Below are 26,069 nucleotides of genomic sequence, written 5' to 3' on the forward strand. Positions count from 1 at the left end.
CACTGAGCCAAAAAGGTTCCTCACCCCTGCTGTGCTGCACCTGAAGGCAACAGATTACCTTAAGGCACACAAGTCAGGTTGTGTCTTGTGACAACAGCTCTGACCTGTTATCCTACAAAGGGGTTTAGACACTCCCACACTTTGCAGTTGCTCTCTTCTCCTCTGTCATGGAAACACTTCTCCCTGCCTTGTGGTTGGTTGGTCTGAATCCCTCCCACCCCCTGCTCAAAACCTCATCGTTCTATTTCTCCTCTTTGCCTTTCCCTCCATTAGTTAAGGTCTCACCTAAGACACAGCATTGGACAGGGCTGAGATTGCTTTTCCAAAATTTTCTCCTCTTGCCCCAATCTCCACCTGTACATCAGTGATGGCCTGCAGACCCCGAGGAGGGGGTGAAAAATTGCAAGAAGGAGGCAATGCCACCTTCTCTCTCTTACATGCCACCAAGCGCAACTCTTAGTTTGGGGTCCATCAGCTTTGAGGGGTACTGGGCAGGTTTTGGTTTTGCTATTGCATTCTCTGAGTGCATCTTCTTTTTTGGCATTGATACAAATGGCAGATATTTTCTGATGTGGGAAAAGGTAAAGGTGTGCTCATTCGACAACATTGTTCCTGTGTGTGCTAAATGGCGAGAACACATGAGAGTGAGGCTTGGCTCGGGAGGATTGCTAAGGATGCATTTTGGAAGTGGTTGCTGTGTTGCAGGGGAGAGGGGTGTGAGGATGTAGCTTCTTTCTCCATTCTTTTGTTTAGGTACTAATGATGTTATTTTATGGAGCTTATTGCATTTTGAATTTGTTTTCTATCTGTAAAGATTTTCTTTTGTAAGATAGCATTTTGTTTTCCTTTTAACTAGGCTGCTTTAAATGTATGTTGCTTACCTTCCTCTATCATGCCTTATTTTGATATTTTGGAAGTGATTTTAATAATAGCAATAGCAGTGGCAAAATAATAATAATAATAATAATAATAATAATAATAATAATAATAATAATAATAATAAATTTGTGATTATTTTTGAAATGCCTTTCTGGATCAGACTAAGGTCTGCTGAAGATGCTCAGTATTCTGCTTTCAGTGGTGGCCTGCCAAATGCTTACAAATTGGACATGAAGGTGGTTGTCATTTCCTGTTAGTGGTGGTATTCAGAAATATTCTGCTTTTGTAGATGGAGATTTTATTTAGCTAGTTGTTGATAGGCCCAGCCGCCAGGAGTTTTGTTTAATCCAGGGGTCAGCAAATTTTTTCAGCAGGGGGCCGGTCCACTGTCCCTAAGACCTTGTGGGGGGCTGGACTATATTTTGAAAAAAAAAGTATGAACAAATTCCTATGCCCCACAAATAACCCAGAGATGCATTTTAAAGAAAAGGATACATTCTACTCATGTAAAAACATGCTGATTCCCGGACCGTTCGCGGTCCGGATATAGAAGGCGATTGGGCCGCATCCGGCCCCCGGCCTTAGTTTGGGTCCCCTGGTTTAATCCTTTAAAAAGTCATTTAAGCCAACGGCCATCATCATATCTTTGGTGTATGTGTGTGTGTGAATTCCCTAAGTTTATTATGTGTAGTGTGAAGAAGCATTTTCTTTTTCCTGCTCTGAATCTACAGTAAATTGACTTCATTGGGTGACCTGAGTTCCTGTGTTATGACAGAGGGAGAAAGATTTCTCTCTCCATATTGTTCATAACTTCATAAACTGCTATCATGGCACTTGATTATGCACATAAACTCAAGCCTTAGTTCTTATTTGTTCTTTTCATTCAAGTGACTTATTTTTTCCTGCTCAGTAGGGTTTTTTTTTAATAAAAAGAAAATCAGAAGTACATGTCAGAAACTGTGGCTGAACACTACCACTGAGTAATTTTGGTATTCTCTCTGGATAGTTTCACTTATCTACAGAACATACTGCTTCAAAAAGCCTTGCATCACATAGGAGGCATATGCTAAATCTTTTACACAGGGACTGTGCCATTGTCTAGCTTTGACTCAGCACAAGTGCTATGAAGGCTACTGTAATTAAGTATATAAATAAACAAGACTCACTGAGGGTTGCTTATAATTGCTACCCGAAGGGAATAGAATATAGAGGTTGTTCCCCAGTTAAGTTGTTTCTCTTATATGTAGCACAATGTGGTGTTATTCCTTCAGGACATTCTGATGGGCTGATATGACACATACTTAAGTTTTGGACCGCACAATGGAATTTTTTTAATGGGTATTTGAATTTCTTCTTTGATGTACAGAATTAGACAACCTTTTAAAAATCATTTAGATATTTGGAACACTGTTATCACCACAGTGAGATGAGGTGAGTACTATTCTATTTTTAGGTTTCCTAAATTAACTAGGTCTGCACAACCAATTAAATTATTTTTATTGATCATATGCCCTTTAACTAATTAATTCATTTATCAGTTTGAATTAAACTTATTTGCACACCACACACCAACTTTTTGAGATAATGAAGGGAGTTGCATTTTTAAAAAATGCTCATTAAATTTTAAGATATTAGTTATTTTAAATTTTAAATTTTGTTTTTTTGAGACATGCACTGCTTCTGTTTAAAAAATATTCAGTGTAATGCTGAGATCTAGAAGCTTAACATTAAAAAAAACAAACCCAAAATCATGATGTTACAATAGGTCTCACATATCCTTGGAACATCTCCAGATAGTTCACAGTGACATCCTTTGTTTAGGGCTTAGTGCTCCCTATCTTAGTCCATTGACATGTTTTCTGTAAACAAGTCATTTTACATTGGTTTCCTGTAATTTATCATAAACTGCCAAGTAGCTCATGGCCCATAGTGGTTGGGTAAACTAGGTTATTTTAGGGTAGTGGCTGCAAGATAGCTAAGGTAAATTGGTGGGCTCATATTTAAGACAGATGAACTGCCCTTTGGAATCGGTAAAGGACAAATTTTCTCACCCTATTGTTTGTGGGTGGGTAAGATGGGAATTTAGACTTGCATGTGAGTACAACTGGAATGTCATACTTATTCCAGATTAATTACCACAATGCACAATGGTGCAGTCTTATGCATATCAGGTACATGTGTCCTTAGAACACATGCGATTTATTATTTTCTTAATATTTTACTGAATTTTTTACATTATTTTTTACATTATTTTGTATATTTTATTATGAACTGCCCTGAAAATGTTTTTTTTTTGATGGGTGGGATGGGAATGCTTTAAACAGATAATTTATTTGAGTAAGTACAGGCTTACTTTGCAAAAGACTAGAGCAAAAAAAGAAGGTGGAGGTCAATAAGACCAAAATTGCTGATTAAATGACATTGTTTTGAAAGGGCAGTACTTTCATTCTGGGAGCAATGTGGTTACTGCTTCCTTTTGACTCCATCCCATAATGCAGGCATCCCCAAACTGCGGCCCTCCAGATGTTTTGGCCTACAACTCCCATGATCCCTAGCTAACATGTCCAGTGGTCAGGGATGATGGGAATTGTAGTCCAAAACATCTGGAGGGCCGAAGTTTGGGGATGCCTGCCATAATGCTCTGCTGACGTTAGGACGTGAAATTCACATGGGGCATTGCTCCTTATTCCTAGACAAAAATGTAGTATTGGCATGGAAAGTCACCATGGTGCCAACTCTTCCCACATGCAAACATTTCTGCTCCAGTGTTCCTGGTACAGCATGGGAAGTGACCACAGAGAAAAAGCAGATAGCCTCCTCTTCTCATACAAGAACCAGTTGTAATCCTCTTGAGATAATGCAGATCTCCATTTTGAGATATCCATTTTTCTAATCCTCTTCTTTCCCCGCCCCCAATGATTTAAAACTAATTCTCTCTCCTTCCGAACGTTTTAAATCTTACACCTGTCATTCAAATGTTTGGGGGAGGGGAGGGTGAGCATCTTGCTGATTGACAATAGAGGTTGTCATTCAACAACAGATTCAGACAAGGGCTCTCTCAGAGGATAGAAGTCTACCCACTCAAGCTGATATTGCACAAAGCTGTTTGAAATTCCTACGTGGCAGCTCCCTATGCAGAGCCAGCTGGTTGTGTTCAGCAGGAGCCATGGGAAGTGGTGACCTTTATTAGGTGCCCCAAGAAATTTGCAGCTGTGTGCCAAAGAGTTGAGTTTTGCATGTGTCAGCAGCTGCACACCACCAGGTGCCCATGGGCAGGAAGTAGGCACAGGCAAATTTCAGACCGCTGTGGTGTACCCAGTGGAAACTGATTTTCGTGAGGTGATGTGTGGATTTCTTCAACTCTTTTTCCTAAGGCAAATAGTGTCAATGAAGGGAGGAGACGGCCCCATTATTGGGATTGCAGTAGTTCCAACACTGAAGGTGGTATTTGCTTTGGAGGAAACTTCCCCATGGGTGCCCTCCTTTCACTATGAGTAGTCGAAACCATATCTGAGATTAGGTTACGGGTCTCTGTGTCCCATAATGTGACTTTACAGGAAGAGATTAGATCTGGCGCATCTCTTTTTCTAGAAATGAATCACTGGCCAGTGAAAAACTACAAACAGACTGTTGTGTGTTTGTGCTGCAAAAGTGTTCTTCATATTGACTAAAAAGCTGACTTAAGCGGTTGGAAGTTTTGCTGGATTTGAAGAAAGTGGTATAGGTTGAGTTTGTTTGATTATTATTCAATTTACACTCCACACTTCATCCAGGGAGCTCAGGGTGGCACATGTTATTTCCCTTCCCTGGTTTTTCCTCATAACAGTTGTGTGACTAACTCAAGGTCCATCTGGTGAGCTTCATGACTGAGTGGGGATGTGAATCCTGGTCTCTGGTCTTAGTACAACACTCTAACCACTACACTACACAGTGGTCATAAGGATGCCTATGGGAAGTCTGCAAGAACATCATCAGATGGTCTCTTTTGCTTCACCAGCTGCATTTGTGGAATATCAACAAGCCACATTAGTAGAGTATTAATATTTCAGAAAATTAGTTTAATAATTTAGCAGTATAAAACTGTATAATAGTTTGTGATTACTGTGTCTTTGCATTTTTGTTTGCTTTTTTCACCATTCTATTCATGCTAACACACACTTTCCTCTAATATATGCATCATTGTAAATATTGTTTGGGGACATGCATCACAAATTCTGAGGAAATGTGGATTTCAAAGGATGGTTCTCATATTGTTTTGGTTCTCATGTTGCTTCAAGAAGGGCAAATTAGGTAGGTTGGCCTTTAAATGTGAACTGAATTGAATTTCTCCCCGATTCCTAATGGTGTTGCCCACTTTGGATGGGTAAAATGTGTACTCCAGGAATGGTTCTTAACACAGAGCTTAGGTTTACTTGCAGCATTCAGTGTGTTTTATTTTATTTTTCTCTTTTAAAAGTAGCATTTGATTCGTTTCTCTAATTACTGTGTGGACTTTCCCTCCTTTCTCATAACTCAGGTGTAATGGCTCTGCTGAGGCCGCTCCTATTGGATGTGGTTCCAAATATTCAACAGACAGCTGCTTTGGCTCTTGGGAGACTTGCCAATTATAATGATGACCTGGCAGAAGCTGTAGTTAAGGGAGATATTCTTCCGCAGCTCGTGTATTCATTGGCTGAGCAGAATGTAAGGAACTATTATTTTCTTAAAGAAGCCTTTTCTCACTGCCATATGGGGTTAAAATCTTCTGCCTTATATTTATGTATAATATATGTGCCTGTTTTATCTATATTTTATAGATTGTATGCATTATGTTTTTTAATGAAAAACTATTCTGTCTTAATTAGATATTTAATAAGACTCTGTAGATTCATGTTTTGTCATTGCCACAACATACATGCTTAGTGCATTGATCCCTCTTGATAGAAGGTGTCCATAATTGTAATTTAATGACCATTTTTAAAAAAAGGAAAAGGAAAAGATTTTATTCTTACTTCATTAGCTGAAGTATATTACTGGTAATTTTATTTCCTGAACTGTTTAATGAAGTGATGGCATGGAGAAGGCTGTTTTATAAATGAAATAATACACACCCAGTAATTAGCTATTTGTTAACAGTGGCTGAGTAAAATGCACGTAAGACTAAATTTTGTAGCATAAATGATACAACACATGAGAGTCTAGAAACCCTTAGCGGTGTAATATCAAATGTATTTGTGTTTGAATAGCAAAATACTTTTTAAAACTATTATATTTGCTGATGAATAGATTGTATTATATAGTCAAGTAGTTCAATCATTCTGATCTTCTTGAAATAGTGTACAACATGCATGGCATTTGTGACTTGCTGTAGGTCTTGCACCAGATTGCTGGGGTACATGCATCCTCCAGCTATTTCTTTTTTAAAAGACCAACTCAATGAAATTGACAGAAAAGGGACTTTAAGGACCTGTTACAATCTTTCCCAACCTTGCACCCTCCAGATCTTGTTGCACTTCAACTCACATTAGCCCCAGTTGGTATGGCCAATAATCAGGGATGATAGGAGTTGTAGTCTTAGGGTTTCCAGGTTGCAACCTGGTGTTGGATGCCAAGTCTTTTAAAATCACCAGCAAAGCATCAGGCAGGGCAGCTACGTCTAACCTGTACAGTCCTTGATTTTCTCATCATCTCCCTTTTGCTGCTTGCACAGCAATACACATAGAATCTTGCTTGTTCCTGCTCTCTTCTCCTTTAAACAAGGACCCTCCTTTGTTGGACAGGAGGGATGCCGGCTTGGAATCCAGAATTCCATATATAAACTGTGCTTTTTGGCTATACTTATTTTCCTATCAATGAACTAATAACTTCCTTTTGGAATCAAGAATACTCTAGAATGAATGAAGTACCGAACATGGTGTTTCTCACATTGCTGCAGTGTTTCAGCTAAATTTGTGTGCTGCTTTGGTGTTTATTGTCTGATCTTATGTTGTCTTCTGTTTTTCTGTAAAATCTTTTCCCTGCCAAAACTGCTCGGTTTTGCCCTGAGCTTTTCAAAATTTCTCACTAGTGAATCTTTTCTTCTGCTTGCTACTCAGATAAATGGTTCCTTAGGAAGATAGCTGGTGAGATTGAAAATCTCTATGGTAAACAGACACTGAAAAAAGGGGTGCACAGACTTTACATCAGTTCCAGCTACTTGGGCATTTCTTCATGGTTTGGCATAAAATGTGGCAGCGGAGAGGCAGCTATTAAAGTCTCAGCACTGATGTGAAATTTGGTTAGTTTTATTTTTTCTCCAATGCTAAAAGTTATCCCTGAGCTGGCTCCGAGTGTGTGAAGCATGTTGGTGCAGTGACATTAGTCCCTGGGTCTGTGACTCATTGTAATGTGTATTATTTCAGAAGTAGTTCATTTTGAATAATAATAATGGATGCAGTCCTTTGGGAGTTTAGCTGTGCAGGCACCAGTGAAATGAATGGGAAGTGCATAGATGGGCCTCCCTGCAGATTTTACCAACCAATATTAAAAAGCCTTTGAAACACAGCCTCCTGCTTAAAACACAATTATTTGAAAGTCATAATATGCATGCTCTGATGCACATACAAGTACTTGCTAATAATAATGCTGGCACTCTTAAATGTTGTCCTCTGAGCAGCCATCAACATTTTGCAATATTTTATAGCCAGTCTTTGTAGTATTGGTGTTTGGCCCGTAGCAGCTGCTGACAGGGTTTATTTTTTCCCTGTTTCAAGATCAAGGTCTATTCACACTGACCATTCTGACGGTATTTTCTCATTATTTTTAAAAATAGGAGTCTTGTTTAGATAGTATCTCTCTCATATGCAAGCCTTGCACAATTCTTTGCGACGTGTGCATGGACAGCAGCTAGGCAAATCATTTCAGGGCAGCGGCGGAGCTTCATGCTCCGCCACTGGGGGCAGAGAGCAGGCGTGCTGCCCCCAGTGACGTGGCACTAGTTGCACCACAACCTCAAAATCACACCCTCTCACTTTCCTGGTTCAGCCCTCACAATCTGTAAAGTGGGTTCCATCCTTTTAGTCATTCTCACCTCTTGTGTATGCATCTGTTGAAACAGGCCTGTGCAGAGAGGGGGATGTAGCTGGGTACACTTGCTCCAGGCTTTGGAGGGCTAAGCTGGACAGCTTCCCCCGCCAGGGATGAGCTGCCTTTTTGTTTGAGTTTATAACTTTATTCTAACAAGACTCCCACCTCGGGCCTCAGGCAAGCTCTGCATGGGCTTGAAATGGTGGAGCTTGTCCACCTTTTACCACACAGATTTCTAATACAGTCGTACCTCGGAAGTTGAACGAATCCGTTCCAGAAGTCCATTCGACTTCTGAAACAGAAGCTCCTGCAGCCAATCAGAGGCCACGGAAGCCCCGTTGGACATTTGGCTTCCAAAATAACGTTTGAAAACCGGAACACTCACTTCTGGTTTTGATCGTTCAGGAGCTGGAACGTTTGACCCCAAGGTGTTCGGGAGCCGAGGTACGACTCTATAGCAGGATGACAGGGGAAGTCAGCTGTGACTTTGCCCTGGTTCAGGCACAATACAACTGGCCCCAACCATTTTGTGCGATACGGAAATGGGCCCTCGCCTCCAGAGGCCTTGTGGTTCCCCCACAGTACTCATCATTTTAGACAACTGGTGGAAGGGAGGAGTCATACCCTCCAATGTGTTGCAGCGGGAAACTGGAACGCCCATCTTCTGGGGCTCACTCACTGCGTGAGCCACATAACCTGTTCGAGAGCACGACACCCCATCAAAATGTTCATTTTTGGGCACCATGCTCTTATGCAGGAGCACAGCCCCCCAAAATGGGATATCCAGTTGAGGGGCCTGGAAGAGCTTGTGTTCACTCCCCCAGCACATGAAATAACTGGAGTACCTGACTCCTGAGTATCTGTTTTCCTTTAAAAACACTGCCAGTGCTTTACTTCAAACCAGCAGTTTGTTCATACTTTTATTCCGAGTTATGGATGGGTCCTGAGAACGAACAGTCTGTTGGATAGTCCCTTCAAAGCACAGATGGGTTGCTGCTTGGGGCATATCGCTTGGTTGTAATGAAGTATACGGACATGACTGTGGCTTGTGGGTGGGGAGAGGGAAGTTCTGCTTGGCTTCTACACGGTAAACCACAATGTAGCATGCTGGGGGAAGCAGGGTTGCACTTTTAGCTTAAAGTCTCCTAACCTGCTAGGACGTTCAAGGACCAGTTTAGTCATCTGCTGCATATTGAATGTATCTCTAGAGACCTTGCAAGTGCATGCTGTAAAATTTCCTACATAGGAAGCTGCCTTCCCTCAAACTCAGTATTGTCTACCCTCCAGGATTTTAGACTGGAGATGCTGGGGGTTGAAATGGGGACCTTCTTACGGTACTCTGCCCCTGACCTATGGCCCTTTCCCAAATATACCCCCTTTGTATATATTCTCACAGTGAAAAATACACCAGAAAGCCCCTCATGCCCTGGTGTGATAGGAACAAATTGCTCAACTTGTATAAAATCATTTAGTGCAAAGTTTTTATGTCTTGCAAAACCTTTAAAAAGTCCTCAGATAATTGCATTGTATTCTCCTCTCCCTGGTGCTTCTGCAGCGTTTCTACAAGAAAGCAGCTGCGTTTGTATTGCGAGCAGTTGGAAAACATTCTCCCCAGCTAGCCCAGGCGATAGTTGACTGTGGAGCACTAGACACGTTGGTCATCTGCTTGGAGGATTTTGACCCTGGAGTAAAGGAAGCTGCGTCCTGGGCCCTTGGCTATATAGCGAGACACAATGCAGGTAACAGCATTCCTAACGTTTGAGAATGTTTTTGTGTGTGCTAACATTGTGACAACTGTCAGAGGGAACACAGAAAGCAGCATGGTCACAGCTCCTACGCAACATCCATTGTAGCTTCATGGGCTAGCATGTCTCAGATGCGATATTAGGAGATAAGAGCTATTGTAGCATAATGGATAAGAGAGTCCCCAGTTCAAATTTTAACTTAAAATTGAATACAGTCAAACCTCGGTTTGCGACCGCCTGCGTTTGTGACCGCTTCGGTTTCCGACCACTGCGGACCCGGAAGTGTTTACATCCAGGTTCCGTGTCGCTCGGATGCACAGAAGCGATCTGTGCAGCTGGCGCATGCACAGAAGCGCTCTATCGGCACTTCACGCACGTGCAGAAGCATGCATTGGGGAGCGACCGATTCGGGGAGTGACCGCCTCTGCGGAATGGATTGCGGTCGCAAACCGAGGTATGACTGTATGGGGGATATTAATACTGACCCACCTTACAGAATTGTTGGCAGGAAAATTGAGTTAATGCATGCAAAATGATATGAACACTCAAAAAAGTGCCATATAAATCAGGAGGGAGGGAAGAATTAAGGGAGGCAGTAATGAAACCACAAGCAGAGGAGTCCAGTGCTTTAAATGTATGGTGTGGATCTGCCCATAATCACAACTATTTTGTTATAGAGTTTCTAGTCTAGGCCATATTTATTTATGTATTTGCAATAATATTTATAAACTGCCAACTCTCAAATAATATTAGTGCTACCGTAGAATGTACAGCAGAGGTAGAGAAGTGGATCTGGTTTGTGGTCCAGATTCTAATCTTCCCCACTACATCCCCCTACAGGACAGTGGTCAACCACTTGTCAGTCACCTGACATCTGAATGATGACAGCACCTATGTGATTTGGGGGGCTTCCAAAGGCCCATGCAGTCACCCAATACAGATCCCTGGGGAGCTGCTGTTCCTCCTGCTTGTTCTCATTGCCTGTTCACCTGCCCTCTCCAAGCATGCAGAGACAAGAGTGAGGAGGTGAGGCAGCAACATCCCCTATCCTGTGCTTTCCCTCTGGGGTGGTTGTGTGGATTGGACTTAGAGGGAGAGGGCATGTCAATTGGCAGTGGGTCTGGAAGCAAGTGGGAAGTGGACCTACCCAGAAAGGTGTCCCAAGGATCCCCCTCCCAAGCCTAGAACTAGCACTTTGTAGAACAATATGCTAATAGCTAGCATATATATATATATATATATATATATATATATATATATATATATATATATACACACACACACACACACACACACACACACACACACACACACAAGCTGTGCTCCCTGTTTCCTCTCTGCCAACTTCCTTTTAAGTAGGTTTAGAAACCAGAAACAACCAAGTGATTTTTTAAAAAAGTGTAGAATTCTCCTTACATCCTTGGCCATATTTTTCAAATCTTCCACTAAATTATCAGAACTAATTTGTTTTCCAAATCACAGGAAGCTTGCATGACAAAGCTCCTGAATAAACTGGAGGGAAAATAATGACTTACGAAAAAGAAAAAAGAGAGCAAGATTTATTTAGGAAAAACCAGACATATAGGAAAATAAAGGAAATGTTGAATAGATTTCTAACATGTACACTATCCTAGTTTAGACGGTAAAAGACTAGAAGACAGGGGAAAATACTTGTTACAAAGAGTTCGTAAATTACAAGTGCATGCTTCTAGAGAGCTATGCCTCTTCTCCTCTCATGAAGCAATTGTAGATTCAGACACGCAGAGAACTTGTGTCCATGGAAACAGTAATACATAGCAAACAAAATGGACCACACAGCCGATCAGGAAATCCTCTCTCTCATATGGGATCACAGTCTTCGATTCTGAATGACATCAGACCTAGTGGGGCTGAGCCAAACCACAAACCACTTTTTTGAAGTGCTCCAATTAACAGTGGACAATCGATACGCAGATGGTTGCAGGTAAGAATTAGAAAGCGAACTGAAATCTGATCAGTGCAATCAGTGGCACTGGAATCCTAGTGGGCAGTAAGGCATACCTTGGGGTTTAAAGGAAGACCTTTACAATGGGTATTAAGGGGTTTCCAGATGCATCTTGACCATCTTAGTATGTACTTCCCAATCTTCTGAACTAATGTTGATTTCAGCATGCAAGACGGAAATCCAAGATGGCCACAGTTTTGCTGATACTGTACAGTAAAACCAGGGGAACCTGCAACAAAATGTTGCAGTGTGTTCCTGGTGCGCCTCATCAGCCAGCCTGGAACAGTGGTCTCATTCTTAGCTGTGGGGGAGCAGGGAGATTTTCAGGAGGGGAATAGGAGAATAGGGTACTGTACATTTCCCTCCTTTCCACCATATTGAGGTCTTCCCTATTGTGCTATATAGCATTGGAGGGATCAGGTTTGCAGGGTTCACTGCAAGCTCCAGACCTGAGCATTACATAGCAGTGGGTGGAGTTCTAGAGAAAATTCATATGTGTTTCAAGGAGGGGAGATTTTTAACCTCCCAGCACACCTCATACTAAGCCTAATCCACTCCTCCAAGATTTTTACTATAAATCCTTAAGAGCTTGAACATGCAGGTCTCCCTCCCTCCACCTCCAGATTACATGTTTTTCCTTCACTGACACATAAACATTTTATACATCCTGGAAGCTTGTAGATCCTAATCAGACAATGTTTGTTTTAAATTTTAACTTACACATTTATATACTTCTACAAAGCCAGGTTTTTTTTTAATATATAAAAAATTGCTGCCTTACTCTTGCATGACCCCATTTCGCTTTCTTACAGGCATTTGACCTCTTAAGTTCACTTCTTACGGGGAATGATACAATCTGATTTATAATATATATATTTCCCTCGTATCACCTCACATAGGTCTTCCATCTACTTCTTTTATTTAAACTTAACATTATTTGTTCAGAACCCTTCTGTGCCTTTCCCCTGAACTAGAATTAATTCCCATAGCCTAATTCCTTTTTTAAAGTCCTCCCCACCCACCCCCACCCCACCCCCTTCTTCATCTAGGTTGTGGGTGTTGGAGTGAAATAGTGTTGTTCCTGGAGAGTGATAAACAATACAAAATAATCTATATAGTATTCATTTTCTGAGAGAGGGAAAATAAGCTTTTATACATAAACATGCATGGTCCTAAACTTATGACAGAGCTCTTCAAACCTGAAAATGTAAACAAGAATATTTTCAATATTCTGTATTAAGATGGGATCATATTCATTATATTTTATCTACAAGCTGGCTTGACACACGGGGAAAAGAGGGAAGTCACAAGTCAGACATCTCTTCAGATAACCTTATAGTATTTAACAGCAACATACCAAAAGAGCAACAATTCAAGCAAAAGCCTATTACCCGGTAATTAAATACACTGGCCTATTAGCTTAAGATCCTTTCTAGATTTTTGTTTGGATTGTTCAGTTTCGTTGTTGTATAGGTATCATATTTAAGTTCCAAACCTACTACTTCTCTTATTCATTGTAAAATGTAGTTTCTAAGAAGTGGGGGAAAATATTTCAGTAGAATGTTTTGTTTTATTTATGAACTTTCTTACCATCATCCAGTCCATTGGGATGAAATTTCACTGTTACATCTTAGGACCAGACTATGATAGGTTGTTCAGAATGTTGCATTTTTCAGTAAGTTATGCTATAAAAACAAACAGACAAATATGCATCTATTGCAACATCAGGCAATAGAAAAATATTTTGAGTTTTATGATGAATACAAAATTACTACACAGCACATGCATTTGTTACAATTATAGTCAAGTATGTTGTAAATAAAATGCAGGCTTCGTACTGAAAAACCTATGTATTTGACCTTAAATACGATCCTGAATATAGTGCAGTAGACTTTCGTACTTCAGCCCATAAGAGCAGCATCTATGGTCAACTAAATTTAACAGCAAATTAAGAATACTATTTTTGTGCCATTATAGGTGCAAAATGCAATACCATCAGTCATTGGCTCAGATTGTAGCCAATGACTGTTACTATATGAATAATACAAAATCAAATAAGAACATCCAAGAGTAAATTTAAAAACTTTCAGGACTGCAGATTATCAAACCTTTAAATTATAAAATTCATCAATTTATTTAGATTTAGCTATGTCAAACCCTGTTTCTAATGTGGAGGACTGGAGCATTTTGGCTGAAGGGTGCTCTTTAGTAACTATCTATATAATAATAAAATATATAAATTATGCCATGAGCAAGCACATCAGTGGAGAATCCAAGTTTGTGGTTATAACACAGTGATTGGGAAAGTTCCACTGAAGGCTTTGATTGATGGACTGTAAATGCAAAATCAAAGTTGAATCCTAGAATTACAACAGCTATTTGTTGCCATGGCAGTGTAAGGCAGGTTAAATGTTAAAGATAAGAGAGTATGTGCATAACAAGGAGAGGACCTAACAAAACCTTATTTAAGAACCTATAATAGCCCATTTGAAATTAATGGGGTTTGTGTTCATTTTTCATCATCTCCAAAAATAGCCCTTGTTCTATTCCATGCATTTGCTATCCCGCAATTTTCTACTTCAGTACTGAAGCTAATGATAAATATGTGGAGGGAGGGTAATGAATTTCTGCTATAACAGTATGCTGACTATATCAGTTAATTGTGGGTTCTTGGGTTAAGAAGCAAGCAACTGGCCATGGCAGCTTAATGCAACTGTCTGTTGCAGTGATTTAATGTAGGGAAAGACGGTTATTGGTAGTTTACTGATGAGGAATGCGCTGTTAAAGAAAGAAAGAAAGAAAGAAAGAAAGAAAGAAAGAAAGAAAGAAAGAAAGAAAGAAAGCGTTTTGATGTCCCAAATTAGCAAGCCAGATTTTGCAGTGGAATATACTATTATATATAGATTTCTTCTTTTTTAAATTTTTTTTGAGTTCATTTATTTAGGCATGTTATTTTTTTGCTTCGTATACGAATGGGGATTTATGCCATCTAAATTAGCTTTGTGGGAGAGGGGGACACGTTTTGGCATTTTGGCTTTTCTTTATTGTTAGCTGTGCAGAAACTGCTTGCCTATTGATCAGTGCCCCAACAGTCAGGGCTTAAACAGCTGACATCTGCTTACTCTTGTTACACACACACACACACACACACACACACACACACACACACACACACGGTAAGGAAACCATTTCAGCCTAATCTACCTCAAATGTGTACATGTAAATGGGGGTCCATCTATTGACCTGTATTCTTTTCAGCCAAGGATTGGTCCACATGGTTTATGAAACTAGGAGGGCTGATTTGAAATGCAGATGTCAAGGCACTGAAGTACACCCTCCCCTCTCCCCCTCCTGCTGTATCTGTCAGGGTGAAAAATGGCTTGCACAAGGGTCAGTCACCCATACTCGCTTAATTACTTTCATTGGACCAACAGAACTGTCACAGGCTGTGGTGGATGCTGGAGCAATTCCTCTTTTAGTCCTCTGTATCCAGGAGCCAGAGATTGCTTTGAGAAGGATTGCTGCTTCCGCGCTCAGTGATGTTTCAAAGCATTCTCCGGAGTTAGCACAGACGGTTGTGGATGCGGGGGCAATTGCTCACTTGGCTCAGATGATCCTCAACCCCGATGCCAAACTAAAGGTACTTTTCAAACTATTCCCCCCCCCCCACGACATGGAACCCATTTTCAGCTGTGATGGCGTGTTGAGAAAAAAACGTATTAATCTCAATGTTGGTTTCTAAAGGACTCTTATCCCAAAAGACACATTGCTAACTTGACTATTGGTAACAAAGTAGAGATCCGGCTGCTTTTAATGTGACTTCTGTATACATAGTGGAAATAACTGGTGGGAAAGGAGTGAACCCGCTCACCTTTAAATGTTGAGATTATTTGGTTTCTAATCAGCAGTACCTATTCAGATATCTGTGATAATTATCCCAAGGGCTAGTCCAAGGTATAGTGGTATTTTCTTTACATTTGAAACCTTCTTAACATTGATTCAATAGGTCTAATATGTAGTCTGAAGTGTTGTAATGGTGTTCTTAAAATGGTAATTCTGCATTCTTAAGCACATGCATTTGGTCATACTTTCATTTCTTTTAGTGGTACTTGGTTCCTACTAAATCAGCTGAGAAACTTGGTACAGGACTGTAGGTTTCTCATAATATATATGTTTTCTTTTTACTGTTTAATTTCATAGCTATTTTCTACAGAAAATCATGACATAATAAACTGGATAGTTATTTAAAGGACCTCAACTTCTTTTGTCTTTTTAAAAATGTGGTATTTTATGCCAATTAACAGCAAATGGCATTTTCCACATGCATGTTTAATTTAAAAAGTTTTTTTTAAAAAATATTGTTATTCCAGATATTAAAATTTAAATGATAACAGCTGATGAAAAATTGTGGGGTCTGTACTTCGTAACTTAAAAGAAAAAAGCAGTTACTTCATGTGTAATGCTTTTAAATGAGACCAATAAACTGCATGTCTTCTGTTTTGAATTTCTTGTAGTATGAGTGCATTTTCTTCCACTCTGATTCCATATTTTATTTACTCAAAACTAGCCCCTCTGAACTCAATAAGACTTTCTTTAAGGAAATGTGGTTTATTTGAGAATTGTATTTTGTTTGTTTGTTGCTGTTACACAGGAGGCCTGTGAGTTTTGTAAAAGTTGTGGGTGGTTTCATTCTTTCACAGCATGAGAGGAAGTTTTATTTCTTTTTATTGTTCTATATATGTGTGTGTGCCTCTGTAAAGTGTTTGCCAAATAAGCCAGTTATAAAACAATCCTTCCTATTTACCAGCGTCAGGTGCTCTCAGCTCTCAGCCAGATAGCAAAGCATTCTGTGGATCTGGCAGAAATGGTGGTTGAAGCAGAAATTTTCCCTGTTGTACTCACATGCCTGAAGGACTCGGATGAATATGTCAAGAAAAATGCTGCAACTCTAATTAGAGAGATAGCAAGGCATACGCCTGAGGTAAAACCTTGAGAATGCAAATACAAGGTCATGTTATTAATGTGTATACTTTAAATAAATGTTAAAAATTCCCAGTATTATTCTGTCATTAGGCAAAGTGAAAAGCTCTGTGGAATTTCCATTGGTGGGAAAAAAAGAGAGGAAATGTTTGTTGCTGTTATTGAATGTGTTTGGAATACAAATAGGGAAATGGGCAAAATAGGCTTTCCTTGCTTGTGGGTTTCATTATGGAGAGTATTCTTAACGTTTAGGACACAAAGGAGAGTGTAGGGAAGGCAATTATGAAGTGCGTTTTTTCCTTAAACCACCATTCAGCACACAGATAAGTGCTGTTAAGATCCCTCAAATCAATAGATTTATGCTTGTTTCAGGGTGCGTTGAATTGTGGCCCCTCAGTTTTTGTGACGTGGCCCCTTCAGGATGTCCGATCAGTGTGAAATCCATTTTTAAATATGCTGCCCTAGCAAGATATTAATACTTATATTACCTTTAAAATCCTTATTGTATGCTGATGTGAAAACCTCTGAATTCTACATCATGTTTTTAAGCAGATCTGAGTTAGGCTCAGTGCATGGACTATGGAGTAAAGTAAAAATAAACTGATTCATCTACCTCCATTGAAGTAAATACAGTGAATCACATACTGCATAATTGTCTCACACAGATTCCCTCTGAAACAAATGTGGGGATCCACATGTCAGGTTTGGGACATTACCCCTTACATTTCTTCTGCAAACGTTGCGGAACCTCAATACCCCAAATGCTCCAAAACTTGACTTAAACCCCCCCCCCCCCCAGTGTTCAAATATTATCAACTAGGCTGAGAAGGTTATAAAGAAGCAGAGTGTGGGGGGGGGAGGGCGCTCCCCCCTCTTGTGGCTCGTGAACATTTAGAGCACACTAGGGTCTCATTATTGAGAGCTTTTTATTAATTTAAGCCACAAAACCCCACGTCGAAATCCGATATTCTCATTATTTCAGGTGCTCTGGGGCTTTAGGGAAAAACCCCCAGATGCCACAGGGATAATGTGAGAGGTGCTGCTTTCCGCAGCTCTGGTGCTGCTGGGGGTGGGGGGAGGAGGAAGGATTTGGGGAATCCTTGCTGTAGTCAAAACTTCCTTTGTGCCACAGGAGCACAATCTCCACAGGAGTCCTCGCTCTGCTTCTCAAAGCTCATGCATTTGAAGCAGAGGATTGGGAGGGGGAGGGGCTGGCTGGGTTGCAGGCAGGAGCAGCCTCTGTAGATGAATCTGGTATTGCGCTCCAGCGCTGAGGATTTATTTCTCACCAGGCCTTTTCTCGGATGTAGGATTTGATCTTGAGAGAGTCCTGTTGATACTTGTTCTTCAAAGGACAGCGTACTACATATACACAGTTAGTTTTCCGAAGCGATTCAGCGAACAAAATTGGCATCAAATGATGAAGCCAAATTGAAACAACGCACAGTATTAGTTTCACTGTTTTGCTTTCATTTGTCAGGCTGGCTGGTCTTGTTAAAAATTAAAGCAGCGCACAGCCCCTTGTATGACTTTAAATGCTAGCCGGAGAGGCGGCTATTAAATATTGGAAAGCAGATTTTATTTGTCTTCAACTGAGTTGCTCGAGTAAAAAGCCCTTGCCTTGAAATAGGAAAGAATAAATGACTTTATTTATTTATCTGAGGGATTTATAACCCTCCCTGCCATAAAAATTACGAGGGCAGTTACAAAATTTAGAAACGCGGCAAAATAAATTGAAAATGTACAAGTTTTAAAATATACTAAAACTGTAAAAAAAAGCAGGAGCGGTATGAAACCCATAAGCCCCACCAATATAAACAGACGAAACTGAAGTAAAATAAAAATTTAAAAGTCTTTGCCTGGTGCCCAAATGACATCCATATACATGTTGGCAAATAGGTCTGGTGTCAGCCCCCAGCATGGTGAGGCAAATGCCAGGTCCACTGCTGCTGACATCAGCGTCCATATGTATCTGTGTGTGTGTGTGTGTGTGTGTGTGTGTGTGTGTGTGTGTGTGTGTATATATATATATATATATATATATATATATATATAAGCACAGCACCTTGCAAAAGAACCACGAGGCGAGGAAGCTGTAGCCACCATATTAATACCCCCAGAATCCCTCCACCTTCTGAGTGGGGCCCAGATCTGGGGAAATTTCTGAGGAAATTAAGTTGGTGGTGGCTGCAGATGCCTCACTTGATGTTTCTCTGTTGCTCACACGTACCGTCAGGTACGTTCGCAGGTGCCCAACCTTAGCAGTACTACGGGGACCACTCTGGGGACCACTGCCCAGAACCCCTACAAACCTGGCACCCTTCTGGAGGTGAGCCTTCCTGGGGACAGCATTCTGTAATCAGAGCATCTCCAATGTAAAGACCCTTTCCCCATTAGCCATCCACAAAACAGGATGGGCAGGGTACCCCAGAAAAGGGTCTCTGATGAGGCTCTCATTTTAGATAGACAGACATATGTGGAGATAGGTGTTTTTTTAAATGTCTCTTTGAAGGATTCTTCACTGTGATAAGAGTATAGACTTCAGTGGAACTTTAAATAAATTTGTGCAGGCTAAGCTTCCATGAATATCATGGGTATAGCTACCTAACCCCCCCCCCAAAAAAAATCAAGTAAGCAATTAAAAATACTTAACTGACCAAATCTGTCACAGATAACTCAATTCTGCCCAGCCCCCATATAGCCAGCCCCTTCTAAAATAAATCCTGGCTACACCCATGATGAATATAATTTCTCAGCGGTGAAACATGTTCACTAACTGCTACAGTATTCTGCTTTTAGAGACTGTTTCGAAAAAAGAGAACACAGTTGCTGGGGACGCATTGCATCACTGATCCAAAAGCTCTGATGGCTTTTGGTTTGCTTTGCAAGCACACTTCAAGGTGCTGATTTTAACCTATATAAGGTCTTGGATTAAACAGTTCCAGACAGCTATGTCTATAGTTTCCTCTCCTAGTTTGGTTATAATTTAAGTTAGAAGGCGAATGCATGCTTGGAGATCTGGGTTCAAGCTCCCAGATGGCTGTGAAATTCACATATGTGGCTTTTGGCCTCATTGCCTAACCTACCTGGTAGGATTGTTGTAAATACAAAATTGAGAAACTCTGTGGATGTCATGTTGAGCTCCTTAGAGAAAAGGCAGGGTGGCAATGTGATAAATTAAATCTGGCAATTCTGTCTGTGTGGTGAAAGCATATTCTTGATGGCCTCTTTCCAATTACCTCCTCTTGGATACATGCCAAAGCCAGAGAATGAATATTTTCTGGAAGTATTTGGGGTGCGGGCAAGATCCTATTTAGGCTAATTTAAAGGTCAAGATTACTATTGAGTGAGTTCTCTCTTGGTGGGGGATGAAAATCAAAAACTAAAAATGCTAAATGAGTATCGTATCAGGTTTAAATAATCTTCATCCAGTTTTCTTAGGACTCCAGTGGTGACTCAACACACCTTCGCTTACCAGGGTTCTTGGGAAAGTTCACCCTTTAAAAAGGAAGCAAGGCTCTGAATGCTGAACCAAGAGCATTCATTCTGTGCTCAGAATGTTCAGCTTTTCATTCATTTGCCCATGATAAATTTGACTTAATCCTTCCCATCCCCAATTGGCCATGTCTTTTTGAAAAAAAATAGAGTAATTTGGAAAGAAGTTGTGGCAAGAAAGAGATGACACTAAAGAGCAGGTCAGTGGGAGAAAGAATAGGATCCTCAGGATCCTATCCCCACACAAGCTTTTTCCATAGCTCTGCTTTAATTCCACAGACAATTTAATTTTCAAACTTTGCTTGATAAGACACAGTGCACATGTAGACACCCAGGAATGTGAACAGGCCTGCATTTATTGTATAGGCATAGTCCTAAATGTTTGAATGTGCTTAATCCCACTGAAATAAATTTAGGCTTGCCTTACTCTTTATTAGGAAGTATATCAAGCACTTCCATAGCTCAGTGGTAGAGCAACTCCTGACGTGTCCAGATAGGGCTGGGGAAGATTCCTGTCCGAAACCCTGGAGAAGTGCTGCCAGTCACTGTAGATAGCACAGACATAGATGAACCAATATTCATATAGGTCGTCGCTTATGCACATATCTTGAACAGAAGGGGTATTTATACGCCTGTGGGTGACAGTGGTTTACACCCTACGCCATAACTCCTTATGTGTTGCATATGTAACGATGTATTTACATATACACCCCTATGGTGTGTGTGCAGCACTGCTCTTCCACTAAAGCAAATAGGAAAGTCTTTGTGGACCAAAACCTCTGAATCCACGAGAAAAATCAAATCTAGCTGCTCACTTACAAATCAATACATCCCAATGCTTACTAGTAAGCTCGTCTTCAGCTGCACCCTAAGATTTCTGTGGAGCAAAATGGGTTTGCCCTGGTTGCTAGGGCCAGAAGAACAGGAATGATGAACCTATTCCACTCCTGATATTGTGAATTCAGCCCTATGGCCAATAGTCAGGGATGATGGGAGTTATAGTTCAGTAACACTTGGAGGGCCACGGTTTCTCCATCCCTTTAGTGGAAGACTGCATTGTATTATACTTTGCTACTTTTAATACATCTGTAAGCATCTGTTTAGCATATAATGTGGCTGATTAACCACTAGGGGCTTCTTCAGCTCAATTATATCCGTATGAATAGAATGGCTCATTTTTTATAAAAAATTTTTGGGGTGTGCATCATCAATAGGGATGGAGTCACTTGGCCATAGAGTGCTTGCACTGTTTGACAGTTACTTGAAATCCTTTCTGATTTATCTGTTTTCAGCTTTCACAACTCATAGTGAATGCAGGGGGAGTTGCTGCTGTCATTGACTGTGTTGGTTGCTGCAAAGGAAATGTTAGACTTCCTGGTATCATGATGCTGGGCTATGTGGCAGCTCATTCAGAGAACCTGGCCATGGCAGTGATCATTTCAAAGGTTAGTTCTTGCTGGTTGCTATAATCATAATGAGATTCTGAGAAGGTGATGCAGATGCACATGGCTGTGCAGGCTAGGTGTCACAACAATGTGTTCATCAGACTGGTGACGATGCTGAAGACAAAGAATGCAAGTTTGTTTTTCATAAACGTTTTGATCCCCTGATAGCCATGAGGTTCACTGGGTGTCTTTGGGCTAGTCACTATCTCTTAGGTAGCCCATGTGCACTTTTTGGAGTCCCTTGAAGGATAGGTGGGATATGAATGGCTTGCATCCAGTGGTGGCTTTATCTTGGTGGAAAATGCTTCCTTTCAGTTAAGGTGGAACGCCCAATTTTAGCCTATCACTCCATTTCCACTTAAGTTCCACCTGAAAAGCTGCTTCTGAAGAATCATGGACCCTCCAGAACAGTATGGAGTTTGTTACAGAGGATTATGTTGGATAGGTGAGGTTGGCAAAAATCTGGATTGTACAATTGGAAGCCCTATCTGCTAAGGCAAAGCCGCCATAGGATGCAACCCAATGTAAACAAACAAACAAAACAAACATAAATCTCATGTACCCTCATGACACAATGGGAAAAGCAACTGAATACAGTGGTGCCTCGCTAGACGAATGCCTTGTAAGACGAATTTTTCGCTTAACGAAGAGATTTTTCTAGCGGAGGTTGCCTCGCAAGACGAATTCGTTTTACAAAAAATTCGTCTAGCGAATCGCGGTTTCCCATAGGAATGCATTGAAATTCAATTAATGCGTTCCTATGGGCAAAAATAAAATAAATTTCAATGCATTCCTATGGGATTCGCTAGACGAATTTTACGTTATACGAATTGACCCGTGGAACAAATTAAATTCGTCTAGCGAGGCACCATATAGGCTAGCTACTGATTCAAACATCTTGGATATTTTTCATGAACTGTAGGACAGGGATGAAAATAACATTTCACACTTCAACTGGAATTCTTCTTTCATTATGTAATCTAAACACAATTAGATACCAGCCTTGCTGGTTTCAATGGCTCTTGCTTCCAGAAGAATGAACTTTGTATCCCACTTATAATCTATTCATAAAAATTCTAAGTTGTATTTAAAAGATTATGTGTAAAATCTTTAGAAAAAAGGTGTTTGTTTAATCCCAATGTAGAAAGAATATTTTTAGCACAATTCTGCCAGAGTTAAACATTTCTAAATCCTGTTTATTTCAAAGGGAGAGTTATGCACATATTTAATTCTCCCTCTCGCTCTCCCCCCATGTGTATTTGAGAAAAAGAGAGAGAGAGTGTGTGTCCATGTGAAATCAGTGTCTACATATGGCTGGATTGTGCCTTTGTTTATTTAATAACCCATTTTTTATAAAAAATACCATAGAGATAATGATGTTCAGAGTTATTTGGGGAGCATTAAAGAAATCAGAAAGAAATTCAGTGTTAAAAATGTCATTGAAATATGATAACTACCGGTATGTCTACTTAAAGGTAGGGTGTTTTTGTTTCTAAAGCAAAAAAAAATCACTTGAATGTATTAATTTGTGTTCCATAAACAGAGTTATGCTCTTACTCATTGTGCCTGGAATGCAATGGAATAGCAGAGCCTTGGGTTTTGTTTTTTGTTTTTAAGAAAGGTTATGGATTAGTTTGCTAGCACAGTCTTGCATTTTCATGAGATGCTAATTGAGTTGTTTTTCCAAATGGTAGAAACAAAATTGGCAAATGGCTTCTTAGAATAAATATTTGATGTCTCACTTTAAATTTCTTCAAAATAAGAATTTATAAAACAAACATGTACCTGCTTTGCTCCTGCTGTGGTACATTTAAAGTGTGTGTGGTGGTGGTGAGGAATTTAATGCTGCAAAAAAATGAAACACATTTATGCTCTATATTCCATCATGAAATGTCTTGCAGTTTTGAACCCTTGTGAATGCTCTTCTATTTTGGTTTTCCTGAATTGCTTTATTTGAAATGACCAGACTGCTAAGCAAGCTTTTGTGTCTGAGATGAGGGTTGCTAGATAACCTGACAGTGAGGAAGGAAATGTAATATTTCACTGCATTGTGAGCAATATAGTTACTGATGCTATTGTGTCTCCCTCTCCCTTAAAAAATGTATCAAATGGTTCCTGGTGGATAGTAGACTGTATTGATGTTGTTGTTTTTTAAAAAAACAACCCCAAAGTGTTCTAATTATAAAATTGTCAGGACTAAAAGGCAATCTGACTGATGAAAGTTCCAATATACATCTGTAAGGGTCAATGCTCACATTAATAATAACTTGTTAGTTGCGTTTAACTGCATTGTGTGGAGCAAATGAAGGAAAGCAAGTAAAAAGGACCTAAATATCTAAACGATTCCTGCTTGGAGTGGTGGAAGAAAGAACCCTGCTCCCTCCAAGCATTATGGCTGTCCCCCATCCATTCATTTATGAGAGGCTTGTGTGGCAGCCTCGTGCAAGTCTTACTGAAATGAACGGAGGGGGCACAGAGGCAGTGCTTGGTTGCTTTCCAGGAAACCTGGGAAAGAAACCTGAAACCCTGGAATTTCAGTGCCTGATAAAAGCGCCAGCTTTGCTTTCTGCTTTCTGCCTGAACTGTGGCACCTGCTCTCTGAATCCTTTGGAAAAGCAATAAACGTGTCAGCTCTAACAGCCCTTATCTCTGAGAAATTTGCAGATTTAATATTCTTCTGATGCTTAAATATGTAGCATTCAGGAGTAATCCTTGCAGACGGTGCAAGTGACAGAGTCTTCATAGGTGCTATGAGTTGAGAATGTATAAATAAGGGAAAGGGAGAAGCTTTTTATTCTATCCCCTCCCTCCCTAGCAATCCTTGCAAGGTTCTCCACACACAGCCTGGATTTATAGTGTTTTGTGCTTTTGATTAATACCACAGGGGGTTCCACAGCTGGCAGTGTGCTTGTCAGAAGAGCCAGAAGATCATATTAAGGCAGCAGCTGCCTGGTCTTTGGGACAGATTGGGAGACACACTCCGGAACATGCCCGTGCTGTTGCAGTAGCAAATGTCTTGCCTGTACTGCTTTCGCTGTATATGTCACCTGAAAGTTCAGAAGATCTTCAAGTCAAAGTAAGTAGATTTGCCTGACAAATCTAGAAAACAAATAACGTTAGATTATGGGCTAGCAACCAGTTTGGTGCTAAGGTAGTAGATTTCCGGGAATGGGTGGCAATTTGCTTACCCTGCCTGGGAATATATAGTAAGCCAAATGGCTGCTGCTAAATTGCATAGATCCGTTAGCACAATTTATCATTTTATCAAACTACAATTGGTGGATGTGCCAGGCTGTTTTAAAGGTACAATATTCTCATTTAGAGACCTTCTGCTTCAACCATACCATCCCCATAGGCTGTGATTCAAGCTACATATGTGAAAGCAAGTATCACTATGAAATAGGAACCTGCTGTAGTTACAGCAAGTCAGTTTATTTGCTCATCTGGCCCAGTATTGTCTGTTGTGTTTGGCAGCTTCTCCCTAAGGTCTTAGGCAAGCATCACCCACTACCTTATCCTTTTAACTAGGGATGCTGGAGTCAGGTGCTCTTCTACTGAGTTGCAGTCCCACCCACTCAGTGGGACATGGCCAATTTATACATTAGTGCAGCACTGGAAGAGCCATTTTCCCATGGCTGCTTCCCATGCAACTTTAGTATCAATGGGCCACATAACGTACTGTAGTTTCTTTTGATGTGAGCATCTCCTAGACCTCCAAAGGTGGTGTTTGCATGTAAAGGAAACACATTGTTTGGTTCAGCCATCTTGTTCCTCCGTTGGTGTGCACTATATATGCCTTAGAATGAGGTGGTAAGAGTCCTGAGGTGTTAGAGTAGATTACCACTTTAGACTATGTGAAAACAAAACTCCTTGCAGATGGAAAACTAGTCTACCAGGAAGAAAACTTCAGCTGTGCTTGCTTTCTGCTTGAAAGTGATTTGTTTTAAATTTCAGAAAATGGTATTTCAGAGAACATTCAGAAATGTCATTTCCCCCCACCTGTAATCTGAAATGGTACAGTCCATTCTGTTCCATCAGGATTCCACCACCTTCCTTCTGCTTTACGCAGTGGCCAGGACATTGCCAGAGAAGCACAGGGTGAAGCTATATGGAAGTGGCTCCCCCCAGTGTTTCAGTAGCATATCAATTGGGCCTTACCTCCAAGGAAAAAATATAGTTAAGATCAGAGCGTTCGTATTTACTGTTTCTGCTGTACAGGATATGACATAATATTGTCTGAGTCATGGAAAGTTTGGGGGCCTCTCTAGGTTTTTGCTTCCTTTTGAGGATAGCAGCTGGAGTGTAAAGTGTAAATCAACTTACTTAGAAGTGAGCAGGCTGGGGAGTGACACATGGAAAGTAACAAAGAGCGTAAGTTGCACTCTCACGTAGGAAACATTTGGAGCCACACAAGCAAGAGTCCACCAATCTGTTCTCCTCCTCTCTCCTGTTTCTCTCTTCTGGCTCTGCCTTTCTTAAGCTCCATTTGCTACTGTA

At 40.5% G+C, this 26,069-nt stretch overlaps 1 protein-coding gene across 2 annotated transcripts in view; it reads left to right on the forward strand.

Annotated features, from left to right (window-relative positions):
* Nucleotides 1-26,069, forward strand: part of SPAG6 (sperm associated antigen 6) — a 54,129-nt gene that overhangs the window by 12,462 nt on the left and 15,598 nt on the right. For both annotated transcript variants that reach the window (XM_035130051.3, XM_088653924.1), the window contains exons 3-8: nt 5,396-5,562; nt 9,479-9,662; nt 15,087-15,292; nt 16,460-16,633; nt 21,420-21,572; nt 24,457-24,648. In XM_035130051.3, the coding sequence (XP_034985942.1) occupies nt 5,396-5,562; nt 9,479-9,662; nt 15,087-15,292; nt 16,460-16,633; nt 21,420-21,572; nt 24,457-24,648 (1,076 nt within the window). The remainder of the gene's footprint in view (nt 1-5,395; nt 5,563-9,478; nt 9,663-15,086; nt 15,293-16,459; nt 16,634-21,419; nt 21,573-24,456; nt 24,649-26,069) is intronic.

The sequence above is a fragment of the Zootoca vivipara genome, chromosome 11 (genome assembly GCF_965207765.1).
Source record: "Zootoca vivipara chromosome 11, rZooViv2.hap1.1, whole genome shotgun sequence".
In the NCBI taxonomy this organism is placed as follows: domain Eukaryota; kingdom Metazoa; phylum Chordata; class Lepidosauria; order Squamata; family Lacertidae; genus Zootoca; species Zootoca vivipara.